At 38.9% G+C, this 14746-nt stretch overlaps 3 protein-coding genes across 3 annotated transcripts; all 3 read right to left on the minus strand.

Annotated features, from left to right (window-relative positions):
* Window positions 1-201: 201 nt before the first annotated feature.
* On the minus strand, window positions 202-3306 carry LOC103707632 (myb-like protein X). Its single transcript, XM_008792200.4, has 2 exons — window positions 3039-3306; window positions 202-2157 (listed from the first exon to the last, which is right to left on the minus strand). Exon 2 carries the CDS (start codon window positions 2052-2054, stop codon window positions 540-542), a length of 1515 nt encoding a protein of 504 aa, XP_008790422.1. The 5' UTR covers window positions 2055-2157; window positions 3039-3306; the 3' UTR covers window positions 202-539.
* A 5402-nt stretch (window positions 3307-8708) lies between these two features.
* Window positions 8709-9152, minus strand: LOC120107983 (agamous-like MADS-box protein AGL61). The gene has a single exon (XM_039121514.1). The coding sequence runs from the start codon at window positions 9150-9152 to the stop codon at window positions 8709-8711; it is 444 nt and encodes a 147-aa protein (XP_038977442.1).
* Window positions 9153-13485: 4333 nt separating this feature from the next.
* Window positions 13486-14109, minus strand: LOC103707659 (agamous-like MADS-box protein AGL29). Its single transcript, XM_008792227.2, has one exon. It carries the CDS (start codon window positions 14107-14109, stop codon window positions 13486-13488), a length of 624 nt encoding a protein of 207 aa, XP_008790449.2.
* Between the last annotated feature and the right edge of the window lie 637 nt (window positions 14110-14746).

Here is a 14746-nt window from a genome sequence, read left to right on the forward strand (position 1 = left end):
AAGCACAGCAAAGAAATGGGAAAATGAAAATTATTAAGATGACTCTCCAATCCGATGTTAAAACAACTCAACAGCTAACAAGTAATCATAACTATGAACAAGGTAAAATATACTGGATATGTTACAACCTGCAGGTTATGACTTGTGAGAGATAACTGATGGCACAAACAAGGCAGCATACTCCATGCAAGCATTGGTTTCCGTAAAAGACCGTATGATCAAATCACAGATATGTTTAGAAGAAACGAACAGGCATGAAAGATAGATGCTGTTTCTATATCCCTCCAAAAATATTAGGACTGGAACTCATAACGGTGTTAGGCAAAGTTATTCGAGTAAAACACAAAACAAATTGCCTTGATCATTCATTGAAGCAAATGAAGAGAACATATGACTATTACTAGGCCCTGCCGCCTACTTCAGAGTTAGGAATTGATCCCATGTTTCCAAACAGATTATCATTCTGCAGCTTCCTCCCCGCCACTCTCTGCTTTTGTCTTGATGTTCTGTAAGGTGGACTGATCTGTATGTGCAGCCACTTAATGAGAAGAATTGCCTGATTCAGTAGAAACTGTTTCTCCATTCTCATTTTTGGCTGAAGATGTGGTAGAGCTCCCTCCTGACTCCTCTGGTCTCGCAGTTGTATTGGAACTCTCAGTTTGCTCCATCACTATATTCTCTAAGTTGGACTTATTGTCACTAGGAGTAACCATCTCGACTGTAGCATGTTGATCTTGAACTGATTCCAAAGCGGCAGATTCATTCTGCTGAGGTACACCACTAGTTACTGTATCAATCACCATCATTTTGATCTCAGATTCTGATTGGTCAGAAACACTTGTTGAATTCATCTGTGGTTCCCTTTTGTGGCTAAACATAGTCGAAGAAGTTGTCTGCAGTTCCATTTCATTTTTCTTTGAGTTCATGTGCGGTTCAGTTTGATTGCCAATCGCATTCACCGTAGGTAAATCAGCCTGCTGTTCTGTGTGGTTGTTAGACTTCCCTGTTGTTGAATTGGAGGAAGACCCATCCTCCAATTTACGATAAGCTCCAACATCTGATTCTCTTTTCTCAACAGCATTTCCATTTCTGGTTAGGTAATTATTTGGTGTGGTCTCACTATCTTCATGGATGACAATTGAAACACGAGTGTTGGAAATATCCGATCCAGCGGCACTTGAATCATTACCTTTGAAACCACCTATTGTTCCATTGGTAGTTTCATTCTCTATTTCTTTCCTTTCCATTTTTCCTAATTGCTTCTCATCCACACCCCCCGAACCTCCATTTTCAGATTTGGATTCTGTCACTTGGATATCGTGTTCTACAGCACTCGATGCATCATCATCTTGAAAGCTTTTTTCTCTCTTCTCATAAGATCCCACTTCATGTTCTGTCACTTGTGCATCATGACCTACAGCACTGGATGCATCATCACCTTTGAAACTCATTTCCTGTGCCTCACGGGATCTTTCTTCCTGTTCTTTCACTTGGGTATAATGAACTACAGTGTTGGATGCATCATCACCTTTAAAGCTGTTCACGCGAGCCTCATGAGATACCTCTTCGTGTTCTCGGTCTTTCAACAAGTCCAATTCCTCAACTTGACCATTCTTATCTTCATTCTTGTCTTCTTCATCATCAATTTCTTTTCCATGATTAGCTTCCTCCTCCACTTTCTCTTGATCTTGTTCGTCGATCTCGTCATTCCCACCTCCTCCTCCTCCATCCTCAGTTTCTTCATGCTTGTTTTCTTGTTCTACATCCCCAACTTCTTTATTCTCTTTTTCCTTGATTCTAGACTCAGTTACTGAATCTGTCTCCACAGTGCGAGGAAGGTCCTTCCTGCCAAATTTGAAAATCTTGGTCTGGCTCTCATCTAGCTTCAGTGAACTCTTCGAGTTCCTCTCCACATATGTACTCTTCTTGTCATGAGAGTGCATAATTTGGTAAAGCAACCAGACAGAGATAGCAAGCAACAAAGATATCTGAAGAACATGTTTCACCCTCAACCCTTTGGTTCTCTGGTTCCGACTGGGGACCTGTCTCAACATGGTATCTTCTTCTAAGAACAAGCAATCTGTCCCTCACAATTTTGGAATCTATCAACCTTAAGATAATCTAACCAACCTTTACCCAAACAGGTTACAACAGTGCCTGTACAGGATTTTCAGAAAGAAAATGAAAGACAAACAGCATCAAATTACCACATATGAAGTTGATGACAGGTGGAAATAAAAAGCACACAGTGTCGTCTTTTTTAGTGAATTTTCTTTTTCTTTTTAGGGCACAAAACAAGTAGGAGCATGCAAGTCACAGCTCAAAAGCAACCCCCAGGAAGAAAGAAGAACAGAAATATCAACTTCTAGGCATTTATCCATACATGAAGCAAAACCAACTCCCCATCAACACAGGAAAATTTTAATCGTGGCTCAAAAGCACACCCTCACCCCCAAAACAAACTAACTCCCCATTAACACAGAAAAAATTAATCATGTACAACCAATCTACCACCTCAATCCCCCCAAAATAAATAAATAAAAAAGCCCACACAAAAAAAAGAAAAAATAAAAAAATTAATAACTTAGACATTTTTCCATACATGATAACACATAAAAAACCTAATGATATGCATCAGTTTATATGAAGTCTAATAAAAGCATGCCATAAAGCAAGAACACCATATCCCCCAAATGCAATGTGAGAACATCAGTTATTCTCCCCCTTTAAAATTAAAAAAAAAGAGAGGAAAGATCAAAATGAAGAAAGGAATCCCTTTCTCTCTCCTCCCCCAAAATTCAAATGAATCACAGCCTCGAGGGCACCAAAAACAAATCAAAATTCAGAATCTTTTACATCGTAAACCAAATAATTTCCAGAAAAACAAAAAGAAATCAACTCAACATACAACAAAACATCAACAGAATCGAGAGTAACTGCTTACACGAGTCAAAATACCGGTTCAGTTCACCCCCGAAAACAAAGTGACCAACCATAACAGCAATCTAAAAGGTCCCATCTTTGGAATCATCGCATACCTGGAAGAAGGAAAGCAGGCTCCTTTCTCTTAGGATTCGCCGATTGTGGAGGAACGGAGAGGAAGGAGTAGACGGAAGAGAGTTTTTGTTAAGGGTTTCTTCCGTCAAAGGTTGGGGAGTTGCATTAGTTCAAGGATCAGATCAGTAAAAGTGCATCTTTTTGGCTTTTTGGGGTAACTGGTAAAAGCACCGCATTACTGGTAAAAGTGTATCTTTACCCAATTTCCTAAGATCAGATCTGATCTCATCCAATGAGGAGAGAGAGAGAGAGAGAGAGAGAGAGAGAGAGAGACTTGTGGATGATGGACATGGCCAAATTTATGAGTCAAATCTTTTGCCTGCCTTAGCTTTAGCAGTTTGGTCACAAGTACTATCAATTCAAAGGCTTGTCATTTCTTTGGTCATGTGGTGCCCAGCCTGCACCCCAATGTACCATTGGAGTCTCCCACAAACAAGGTGCAATAGTGTGCAGATCGCAATTGGATGCATCAGCTACTCATCAGAAAACCCCCGTTCACCTCTGGAATGATGATTGACCTCATTGAACCGAAAGATTAAGATCCATAAGCTTCTGCAACGCAGCTTACTTGGCTGTTACTTTGGGGTTGGTGAATAGGCTTAAGGCAATTATGCCTTACTTGATATCTAAAACTCAAGGTGCTTTTGTTGGTGGCAGGAATATTAAAGATAATATTTACTTGGCTCCAGAGATGAGAATGCTTCAGAGTCTAAAGAACTGATGGCTATTGAAGCTGACCGCGGAACTACTTGCATGAAGTCCTGATCAGTCACTATGGTTCTTGGAGCGGAATCATCTAATGGGTTGAAGGTAGCCGTGCAAGATTTGTCTGTCCTAGCTAACGGTTCTCCCTCTGGTTGGTTCAAATCAAACATGGGACCTCAACAGGTATGCCCCATTCCACCATTCTTATCCGATTTACATGTTCTCCGGAACTTTTACAAATGCTGTTGATAGCAGCGCTCTTGAAGCTTTTCGGCCAACTGGCTGGTCCGTGAGTGTCCCACTTGTTCCTTTGTAGATGACTCTCTCGTGGAAGCAACAAAATGTAATGTTCAGCGGCTCAAGCAAATATCTGTCGCCACTTTTCAGGATGCTCCGGTGAAGCCAGATGCAAGAATCCATGCAAGCGTATATTTAGTTTCATATTGATTATTCATCGGAAAGACCTTGGGTACTAGCTAATACAAGTCTAAAAAAACCTAAATAATACTTTCTAGCTAATCTTTTTGGATAAGATTCTAAATTATTACAAATTGTATCAGAGCAGATCTTGTCCATAGTCTATGTAGGCTAGGGGACGCTGCCCCCACGGGTTCACTATGGGTCAATCGTAGTGTTTATGGTTAAATTTGAATGGATTTGAACTTTTAGCCCAATGAGAATGTTAAGGCTTAAATGAAGTATGTGAGGATTTCTGCAAGCTTGGAGTTATCTGACAACTAGAATGCATAACAATATTGATGGGTGAAAGTGGAAGGCACTCACTTTCACTAAGAAACATTACTTTGACAAGGTCTGTGGTGCACCGCTAGGCTATCCTGCAGTGATTGGAGTTCTCTGATAACTAGAATTTTTATAACAATATTGATGGGTGGAAGTGGAAGGCACTCTCTTTCACTAAGAAGCATTACTTTGACAAGGTCTGTGCTTATGTCTACCTCATGGCTAGTTGCTCTATACCTCTAAAGATTATTGATACTTTGGAACAAAACTACTTCGAGGTTTCATTCCTGATCAAAGAAGACTTCATTTAATTTCATGGAAGGTCGTGCTTTCAGATTACAGCAAAGGTGGTCTTAGCTTGCAATAAGTTTGAGAATTATAAGTATATATCAGGCATTCATGGGGAGGGCTGCAATCAAACTGATACAAATAAAGGAGGCCTCTAGGTTGTTATCTGCTGACCAACCATCTTCTAATTCTCTTCACTTGGATCTCCCTTGGATATGGATATGCAGGGCTCCTCTAAGGATAACAATTTTTTTTTTTTTTTGTGGAAAATATGCTGGAAGTGGGTTAAAAAAATTAGCACTAATTTTTTTAACCCAAAAAAAAAAGGAAGCTCTAATTTTCGTATAAAATTTTTTAATATTGTTGAACTTATTATCATCCATGATTCATTAAAGAGATTAATTTAGTATTTTGAAATTTAGATGCAATTGTACTTAAGAATTTAAACTTTTAGGATTTGCAAGATTGTTATGAAGGCTTTCTAAGAGATTTAGATAATATAACATGCTCGTCCTATTTAAGCCACCATGTATGAAAGTGTGTTCACGAGTGCACCAAAAAAAAGAGAAACAGATCCCTCATTGACCAAATGATTATGAATATGCTTTGCAGTGTAATCTTAATACAAAAATAGAAATCTATGGCCATGCATGCTTTTATCATTGTTGAACTTATTAGTATCCATGATTCACTAATGAGATTAATTTGGCACATTGAACTAATTTAGTTGCATTTATACTTAAGACTTTAAACTATAGGAATTGCAAGAGTTATGAAGGTTTTCTGAGATCTAGAGGACATAATGTGCTCATCCTGTTATAAGCCTCCACATGTTAAAGCATGCTCGTGTGCTTGCCAAAAACAAAGAGAAAAGATCTATTATGAAAATGCTCTGTAGTGCAATCTTACTATCAAATTAGAATTCTAGGGCCACGTGTTGTAATTAGACTAACGCATTTAACATTGTTGAATTTATTATTATCTATGATTTATTAATGAGATTAATTTGGCATATTGAACTTTAGATGCAATTATATTTAAGATTGTAAACTATATGATTCCCAAGATTGTTATGAGGGCTTTCTAACATCTAGAGAAGATAAGATGCTCATCCTGTTATAAGCCTCCACGTGTTAAAGCATGTTTATGTGTGTGCCAAAGACAACGACAAAAACATCCCTCATTGATAGCTCTCTTATGAAAATGCCTTGTATTGCAATCTTACCATCACATTAGAATTCTAGAGCCATGTGTCGTAATTAGACTAATGCATTTAACATTGTTGAATTTATTATTTTCCATGATTTATTAATAGAATTAATTTGGCATATAGAACTTTAGATGCAATTTTACTTGTGACTGTAAACTACAGAATTTGCAAGATTATTATAAAGGCTTTCTAAGATTGAGAGAACATAATATGCTCAGCCAATTATAAGCGTCCACGTGTTAAAGCACGTTCATGTGTGTGCCAAAAATAGGGAGAAAAACATCCCTCATTGATAGATCTATTATGAAAATGCTTTACAGTGCAATCTATCATATTAGAATTCTAGAGCCATTTGTCGTAATTGGATTAATGCATTTAACATTGCTGAATTTATTGAAATCCATGATTTATTAATAGGACTATTTTGGTATATCGAACTGTAGATGCAATTTTACTTAAGATTGTAAACTATAGAATTACAAGATTGTTATAAAGGCTTTCTAAGATTTAGAGAATATCATATGCCCATCCTATTATAAGCCTTCACGTGTTAAAGCATGTTCTGTGCCAAAAAAAAGCAAGAAAAAGATCCCTCATTGATAGATCTATTATGAAAATACTATCGAATTAAAATTCTAGAGCCATGTGTCGTACTTGGACTAATGCATTTAACATTGCTGAATTTATTGTTATCTATGATTTATTAATAGGATTTATTTGGCATATCGAACTTTACATGCAATTTTACTTAAGATTGTAAACTATATAATGTGCAAGATTGTTATAAGGCTTTCTAAGATTTAGAGAATATCACATGCCCATCCTATTATAAACCTCCACGTGTTAAAGCATGTTCACTTATGCGCCAAAAAAAAGCAAGGAAAAGATCCCTCGTCGATAGATCTATTATGAAAATACTATCAAATTAGAATTCTAGAGCGACGTGTTGTAATTGGACTAATGCATTTAACATTGTTGAATTTATTATTATCCGTAATTTATTGATGGGATTAATTTGGCATATCAGATGCAATTACACTTAAGATTGTAAACTATAGGATTCACAAGATTGTTACGAAGGCTTTCTAAGATCTAGAGACAAGGTCGGCACAATCCTTAGGCAACTGAGGCGGTCGCCTAAGACCCCAGCCCCCAAATGCATCTTTTATAGTGAGTTCCAAGGTGAGTGTTCAAATGCATTAAGGCTCCCAAATGCGTCCAAATGCATTGAGGCCTCCAATGCATTTGGTGGCCTCAAATGCTACATATCTTTATAGCTATAAATGTATTGAGGCCTCCAAATACATTTATATTAGGACGCATTTCTTACCTAAAAAAATTTATTATCTTTTTTTTTTATTTATGCATTGAGGCCTCCAAATGCATTAATTTTGGGGCCTTTAAGTTTGCCTAAAGCTCCCAAATGCATTGAGCCGCTCTTGTCTAGAGAGCTCATCCTTCTACTGGTCATGTGCCCGGTAAAAACAGAGAGAGAGAGAGAGAGAGAGAGAGAGAGAGAGAGAGAGAGAGAGAGAGAGAGAGAGAGAGAGCAACATCCCTCGTTCATAGATCTATCATGAAATTGCTTTGCAATGCAATTTGAATACCAAAATAAAATTCTAGAGCCACATGCCGTAATTGGATTGATGCTTTGAACCACAAAGAACCAATGTTTTGTGCCATTCCTGTAAATTACACCAATCCCCTGCTACGCCATGGCATGATGCTAGCAAGGAAGCAACTTTTCTTGGTACCAAGGTTAGGCTCGGTGACATTACTAGATAGATTGACATGATAGCAGAAGAAAAGAAAAACTTTCAAACACTCCGTAGTCTTTACAAACAGCTAAAAACACAACATCAAAATCATCCTATAGCAGTTGAATCAGTCGCTAAAGAGTAGCGAGGACATCATCCTTCGTCAATATTTTCCTGGCCTGAACAAAGAGGCCGAGCACGGTGATTAGCTGGATCTGTAGGGCTCGGGTAGTCATGGATGTGTTCATCCCTTGCTTCGCGACATTTGGATGATGGTGAGAGAGGGGGTTACACTACAGGCCATGCATGTATATCGTGAGGCCAATGGGGCGGCCGACTGGGTGGCTGCATATGTAGCGAGCCACTCAGGAGGCACCCTATGGGCTGGGGAGAGAGAGATGCCCGAGCACTTCGGGATGTTTTGTATTCTGACTCTTTCGGGTGTATTCGTACCCGTGATGTATGAAATGCCCGCTTTAGCCAAAAAAAAAAAAAAAAAAAACAAAAAACAAAGAGGCCGAACAGCCTTCAAGCACCGAACCCATGGAATTTTTCATATGACATAAACTCTCCTTTTTAACAACGTCAAACCTTCAAATCATGATCAGCAAACGCAATCAAACAAAAATATGATCAGCATCATCACAGCACAAAAACTTCAATGCGTTTCTTTTATTAAAAATCCTCAATCAAACGACACAACTCATGAAGTTCCAGAAAGGGCCAGTTTGGTTACAAATCATTGCTTTATCGAAACCCATGCCCAAGCTCGTCACCAGCCCCCGTGGTCGAACCTCACGAAACCCCCAGGACGATACTGAGGATGAGCCGCAGATCCTCCGACGGGCCAAGCATCAACCGTGGCGATCGGATTCGTCGACGATGAAGACCCTTGGAGAAGGACCTCGCCGACCCTGGAATCAACCTTGGACTTAAGCTCCTGCACCTCTTTAACCTGTGCCAGGAGCTCGTCCCACCCGAGTCCATCGAGCCCACCTTCCCACCTGGGTGGCGGCCGCCATCTGCAGCCTCTTTGCGAGAACGGCCTTCCTGCTCCTCTCTTGTTCCAAGTGTTTGGCTACCTCGGAGCACTGCTCGGCGGAGGGGTTCACCACGCTGTGGCCGGCCATCCCGGAGCCCACTTGGGCAGGTCCACTCGAGAGGACTCGGCGGAACACCTCGTCGATGGTGGGGAGGCCGAGGGAGTAGGGCCGGCCTGCCGGGGAGAACACAACAAGCGCTATCTCGGCGCCGCACAAGGTGGCAAGCTCGGCAGCTTTCTTGAAGAGACTCAGCTTTCTCTTGGAGAAGGTTACGTAGCGAGCATCCTCATTCTCTATCCTCTTGAGCTCGACCTTTTGACGGCCCCTGGTCTTCCTGGGCTTGGTGGCCATTGACAAGAGGGAAGGGGGAGGGATGGGTTTAGGAGATGGACATAGGGGTTCCATTTATATCAAAAATGGCGAGGAGGAGAGGAATATTAGAATTAAATGTTCTTGGTTGGTGCATGCAAAGTGATTTGCGCGACACGGTCTTGATTAGTTTCCATCCGCGAGCGGTATCGAGCAGAAAAATCTCGCGGGTTGATGAAGCATGTAAATTGGATGTGGGTAGTGATGAAATAGCGGTGGCTATTGTTAGTTGAAATTCAATGTATGAGTTGATAAACATCAAGAAACCTTGCCAAGTTTGCAATTGTATTAAAACACTGTAATGAAAGTTGAAATGACGGAATTAATGAGAATTATAACTATCTTTTTTTTTCCCTTACTTTTTCTTAAAAATAGCAAACCATGTAGAAGCATGGCTCGACTGGTGTGGCTCCTAGTACATATTCTTTATCTGGTGTCAAAGTGGGGATCAATCTAATAAAGAGCAAAAATGCTATGTGAGGCGCGTGCTAGGTGTCGACAGAGTGTGCCTCGAGAGGAACTCTTCTACGGTGATTGACTGGATTCGAGAAGAGGATAGGTTTGGAGGTGACCACCCACTGATTTGTGAGATTCGCAGGCTGGTTCGGGAGTTTACCTCTGTCCAGGCAGCATATGTGTTTCGGAAGGCGAACCGAGCATGCAGCTGACTGGGTTGCCTCATTTGCTGCCCGGCACTTCAGAAATTTTATTTGGACGTCATCGACAGTTTTACCCCCTCTCCTGTATCTTTTACTTACTGTTGACTTGGCTGGATGTACTCACGTTAGAGATATATGATATACCGTTTTTAACCAAAAAAGAAAAGAGTGCAAAAATGCTGCATCAGTTGAGTAGAACAATGACATGCTATTGGTACAAATTGATCCATGATTTGTGATTTCTATCTCAGTTGAACTTAATCTTTCTTGGTTGCCATATAGTATTTGGTTAGTTAAATTGGCAACCTTCCATCTATCATTTAACCAGCACTCAAACACAGCCTTAGTTTCCCAACTATATATGAATATTATAATGCATATTTATTCGACATATTTGTAAGCATTATGTCCATCTACACTTATAACATAAAATTTTTTTAAGCCATTTGTGAGATTTGCAAAGCCCATCTTGTGAAACAATTTCTAAAGATATTGTGAACATTCAAATTTTAGCTTTTTGCTAGAGTGGCCAATCATTTTTTTCACTTTTCTGAAATAAAATATGATGGAGTTGTCACGTTTTTACTCAAAAACGAGGAAAGAAATAGCAATCTATATGTCCAAAATCAACATCTTAGGGAGTTTATAAGAATTAGAGACACAAAGTTGCTAGCCTATCACAAATTGTAAAATATATATATACTTTCTTAAAGAGCCTCTACCATAAGTTCCACTCCTGTGTGAACCCCTAATATCCAGTTTTTAGTAGATATGAGTTTGGAGATGCAAGATTTTGCTTCAAATGTGCTCTTTCACCTCTTTATAATCATTTCACTTAATGAAATAGTCACGACTTCTTCTCAAAAAGTAGATTTTACTTATAAAAAAATAGGGCCGAATGCGGGTCCGATTATATCCGACCATATCCATTTCTGTATCCAATTCATATCGGATTCAGATACTATTTTTTGCTCTGATCAGATCCGTGTCCGAAAGATTTTTGAATGTGGAATACATAATTCGAATAAAATTTTTTGAATCACCCTGCATGCCTGAAAGGCTCAAAACTTTTGTTCGTTTATTTCATCCATCTTTTCTCTTCATCGTCTTCAAACAACTAGGGTCCTAAAGGTCCCGTCCACTTCATAGTTTTCATCTATCGATAGCTGTGAAATACCTTACAAGCGCCACAGATCCCGTCTACTACGGTGACGAATTATAATCTTGAGCGGTATATCCTTTATGAAATTGTTAGTTTTTATTATTAATGAATAGTTATTAAAAATATATTTTTTAATTGAATTTTTTCTTTATGATCGTATCTTTATTGCTAGTTTTCGTAATTAAAGTTTGCTCAAATTTGATTAACATTCGAAAAAATATCTAATTTATATTCGTATTTTGATAAAAAAAGTATGGATATGTTTATATATATTTTGTGTCTGTATCTATTTATAATAAATATTGATATGTGTAATATCCAATTCATAGCCATATCTATTTAGAACAAATATGAATATTAATTTTGATATTCATTTAATATCTATATCCATTTTTATATTAGTTGAAAAATATGGATACAAATTTGGATATACCAATATCGGATCCGTATGCGATCTATTTTCAGCCCTAAAAAAATATTATTGTGTGTTATTCTAAAAGAAAAACTCTCAAAATTCTCTATCAAGCATAAAATATGGTCCAACTATCCTACTTTGCTCAATTAGCTATCTAAAGTAGCAAGATTCAAGAGGTGATCAACGCAATTCACCATAGTTAAACCATTCATCTGTATAATATTTTGTTCCTTTTCTTTCATTTAGATCAAGACAACAGGTGCATAGACATTCCTAATCGATGGAGCAATTTTTTTGGTTAATTCTGTTTACCACCATACATTGCACCAATCTCTCCCTCTCTCCTTCCCTCCCTTTCCCTCGAGTATAGATGCACATGCTAGAAAATAAATGTGTAGGGATATCATCTGAATAATAATATATTGCATGTTGATTCTAGGAAAGGTTAGATGTATGTAGCCTTACCCTTGTATATAGAAAGGCTATTTCCGGATTTTGAACCCAAAACATTTAGATCACACTAGAGCAGTTTTATCATTACACCAAGACTAACCCTCTATTCCACCACCCTATAATGAATACTATAAATTAAAATATAAAATTCAGTCATCCTTTGGTGCCCAACTGCACGTTCAATAATATATATTTGTTTTCAATAAAAAAATAATAATATAAACTTCTTTAAGCCAATCTTTAGTGAATCTCATTACACAACACTCTTTTTAAAATTTTTTTAATACACATATAACTTATTGATCCAAAAGGATCATCACGCTTGATGTCGAGCACTTCGGCTACCATGGTAGAGCTGAACTAGAATTAATTATGGACCGTCAGGCCCGTTCAACCCAGCTCGAAATTTGGTGGGCTTGAACACTAAAGATAGGCTCTGGGATGGGCCTGGGAAAAAAAGGCTTTAATATCAATTATATTAAATATTATAATAATAAAATCTTATACTATGGGGTAATGAATATTATCATTATCGAGTCTTGGTATTGACCTTTCGTGATTGAGCTAAGCCTGGACAAAAAATAGAGGCCCGATGTCCAGACCTGGCTTGGGCATAAACATCAAGCCTATAACTACTATAGGGCCCGAGCCGAGCCTGGCTTTGCCTATCATTTGATCAGCTCTAGGCTGGATAGGATCCAAGAGTGAGATCATATATTAGAAAGCCAATTCATATGCCAAACTTCTGGATGTTATAACTTGGTTTTATGAGACCCAATTGAGATTATATTTTTTTTAAAAAAAAATGGGATAATTTTATGAGATCTATAACATGGCACCATCTTGTAAATTAAGGGTGCAATGTACCAAACAATCAACGTCAAAATCCATCATTTATATCCCAAAACGGGTCAATCAAAGCATAATTTCTTTTGAACCGATGCACTACTTGTTATAAGATTTTAGTTTTTTGTGATTATTTTCTTTGGTCATGTTTATTTTGGAAAAAATGAATTTTGTTTGAGCTAGAAAAGAAATCCAACCCGAGTTGTGCAAAAACAGACCTCACTTTTATAAATAGAGATTATATATCTCTCAATTTATTATTAATCAATAGAAGAAAAGAAGATTTAAATCCTATTTTCATTAATTTTTTGTTCATTTTTCTATTTTTTTTTTTCTCGATTGGATCATTTATCTACCACCTTCCAATTCACATTAATTAAGGTAAATATGAGAATATCAAAAAAAGTAAACAAAATGAATATTCGTATTTGAACATGTTGTAGACAAGTGTAGCATGATGATGGATGGAATTCATCAAATGCTCTATTCGATAAATAATGCGCATCGTACACGATATTTTTTTTTTTAAAATTCTTTTTGATAACAAAGCCTAGGAATTTCAACCTGTGGGCCAGCTTTGACATGCCAAGATCTATTATCCTCGACTAAAAAAGCTAAAAGATTAATTTCAAATAGAACGCCCATTAACATAATTAAATCATTGCATGCAGATATTCCGACAGATCTTATTTGGAGTTCAAAGATTTTGAATGCATGGGTGGTATGGTTTATACAACCACATCACTTATTGGAGTCGCTGATGAAAACACCATCGGTTAATCAGTTGATCCACGGGCCAGAGCCCCCGGGCGCACCAAAACCAGCGGCGCGCATCGGAATGACAGCCATGGCTGAAGGCCCCGCAGATGACCCCCCTTGCTCCTGGATCTGAAGCACCCTCAAGCGAGCTTTCGCCCTCTGCTCCTCGAAGCCCCTAACCATCCTGGCAAGCCGCTCGAGCCCAAGCCCCTCGAGGTCCTCCGGCCACGCCCGGTCCTCCGGATCTTCGCTCTCACTGTTGAGCCGCTCTTCCAGGACGGCTCTCTTCTCTCTTCCCGCACTCAGAAGGTCCATCATCTGCGAGCAGCGCTGGCTCAGCTGGCGGAGTATGTCGGCCTGATGGCTCGCCGTCGTGCCCGCGGGGCCGCCGGAGCCTCCTTCCGCTCGGACTATCCCGAGAAAGCGGTCGAACACCACGTTGGCATCCGGATATCCGAACGTGTACGGCCGGCCGGCAGGAGAGAACGCCACCACCCCGACGTCCACCCCGCAGAGGGTCGCGAGCTCGCTCGCCTTGCTGAACATCCCAGCTCTGCGCTTCGAGAATGCCACATCTCGAGCAGCCTTCTTCTCTATCTTCTTGATCTCGATCTTCTGGCGCCCCCTGAACTTCCTCTCCGCCATGATACGTCCGCAAGGAAAGATGGGATGGAGGCGGAAGAATTTATTGGAAAAAAAGATAGATTCGCATGCATTTAATGATTTGATTGCACGTCGAGCTTAATCCTGATGGGTTACTCTACGTGGCCGCAAAATTGGTAGCCAAAGATCCAAACTGTAAATATCGGTGGGGCCGCCATTGTGTGATCTAATGGTGATCCAATGCACGTTTCATGAACACTATTACAAACTTACTATTTTTTCATCGCATTGCAATCTTTGGAAGTAGAAGGTCTTTAAATCAACAGTTGCAACATTCAATATTCAGAATTATTTTACATGAGGAGATTTCCTTTTTCTATTTGTGCTAATAATTTATGCGGTGCCCAGGAAAAGAGATGGCAGCCTGTGTAGTGTCAATCCAAAAAGGGGCAAAAGAAAAGGTCGCACTGATCGAGTAACATTTGTAATGTACAGTATAATTGCTCTCATGTGAATTATTTTATAATATATAATGGCACAAAAAAATCCAGACGCTACTATTATTCTATTTATTTATAAAATTTCGTGAATGCATTACTTTTTTTTTAAAAGCAACTAAGATAAAGCTTTTTTCTTTTTTTTTTTGAAGTAGACGAATTATACCATCCTAGTATAGGTA

The sequence above is a fragment of the Phoenix dactylifera genome, unplaced genomic scaffold, assembly GCF_009389715.1.
Source record: "Phoenix dactylifera cultivar Barhee BC4 unplaced genomic scaffold, palm_55x_up_171113_PBpolish2nd_filt_p 001105F, whole genome shotgun sequence".
Classification (NCBI taxonomy): Eukaryota; Viridiplantae; Streptophyta; class Magnoliopsida; order Arecales; family Arecaceae; genus Phoenix; species Phoenix dactylifera.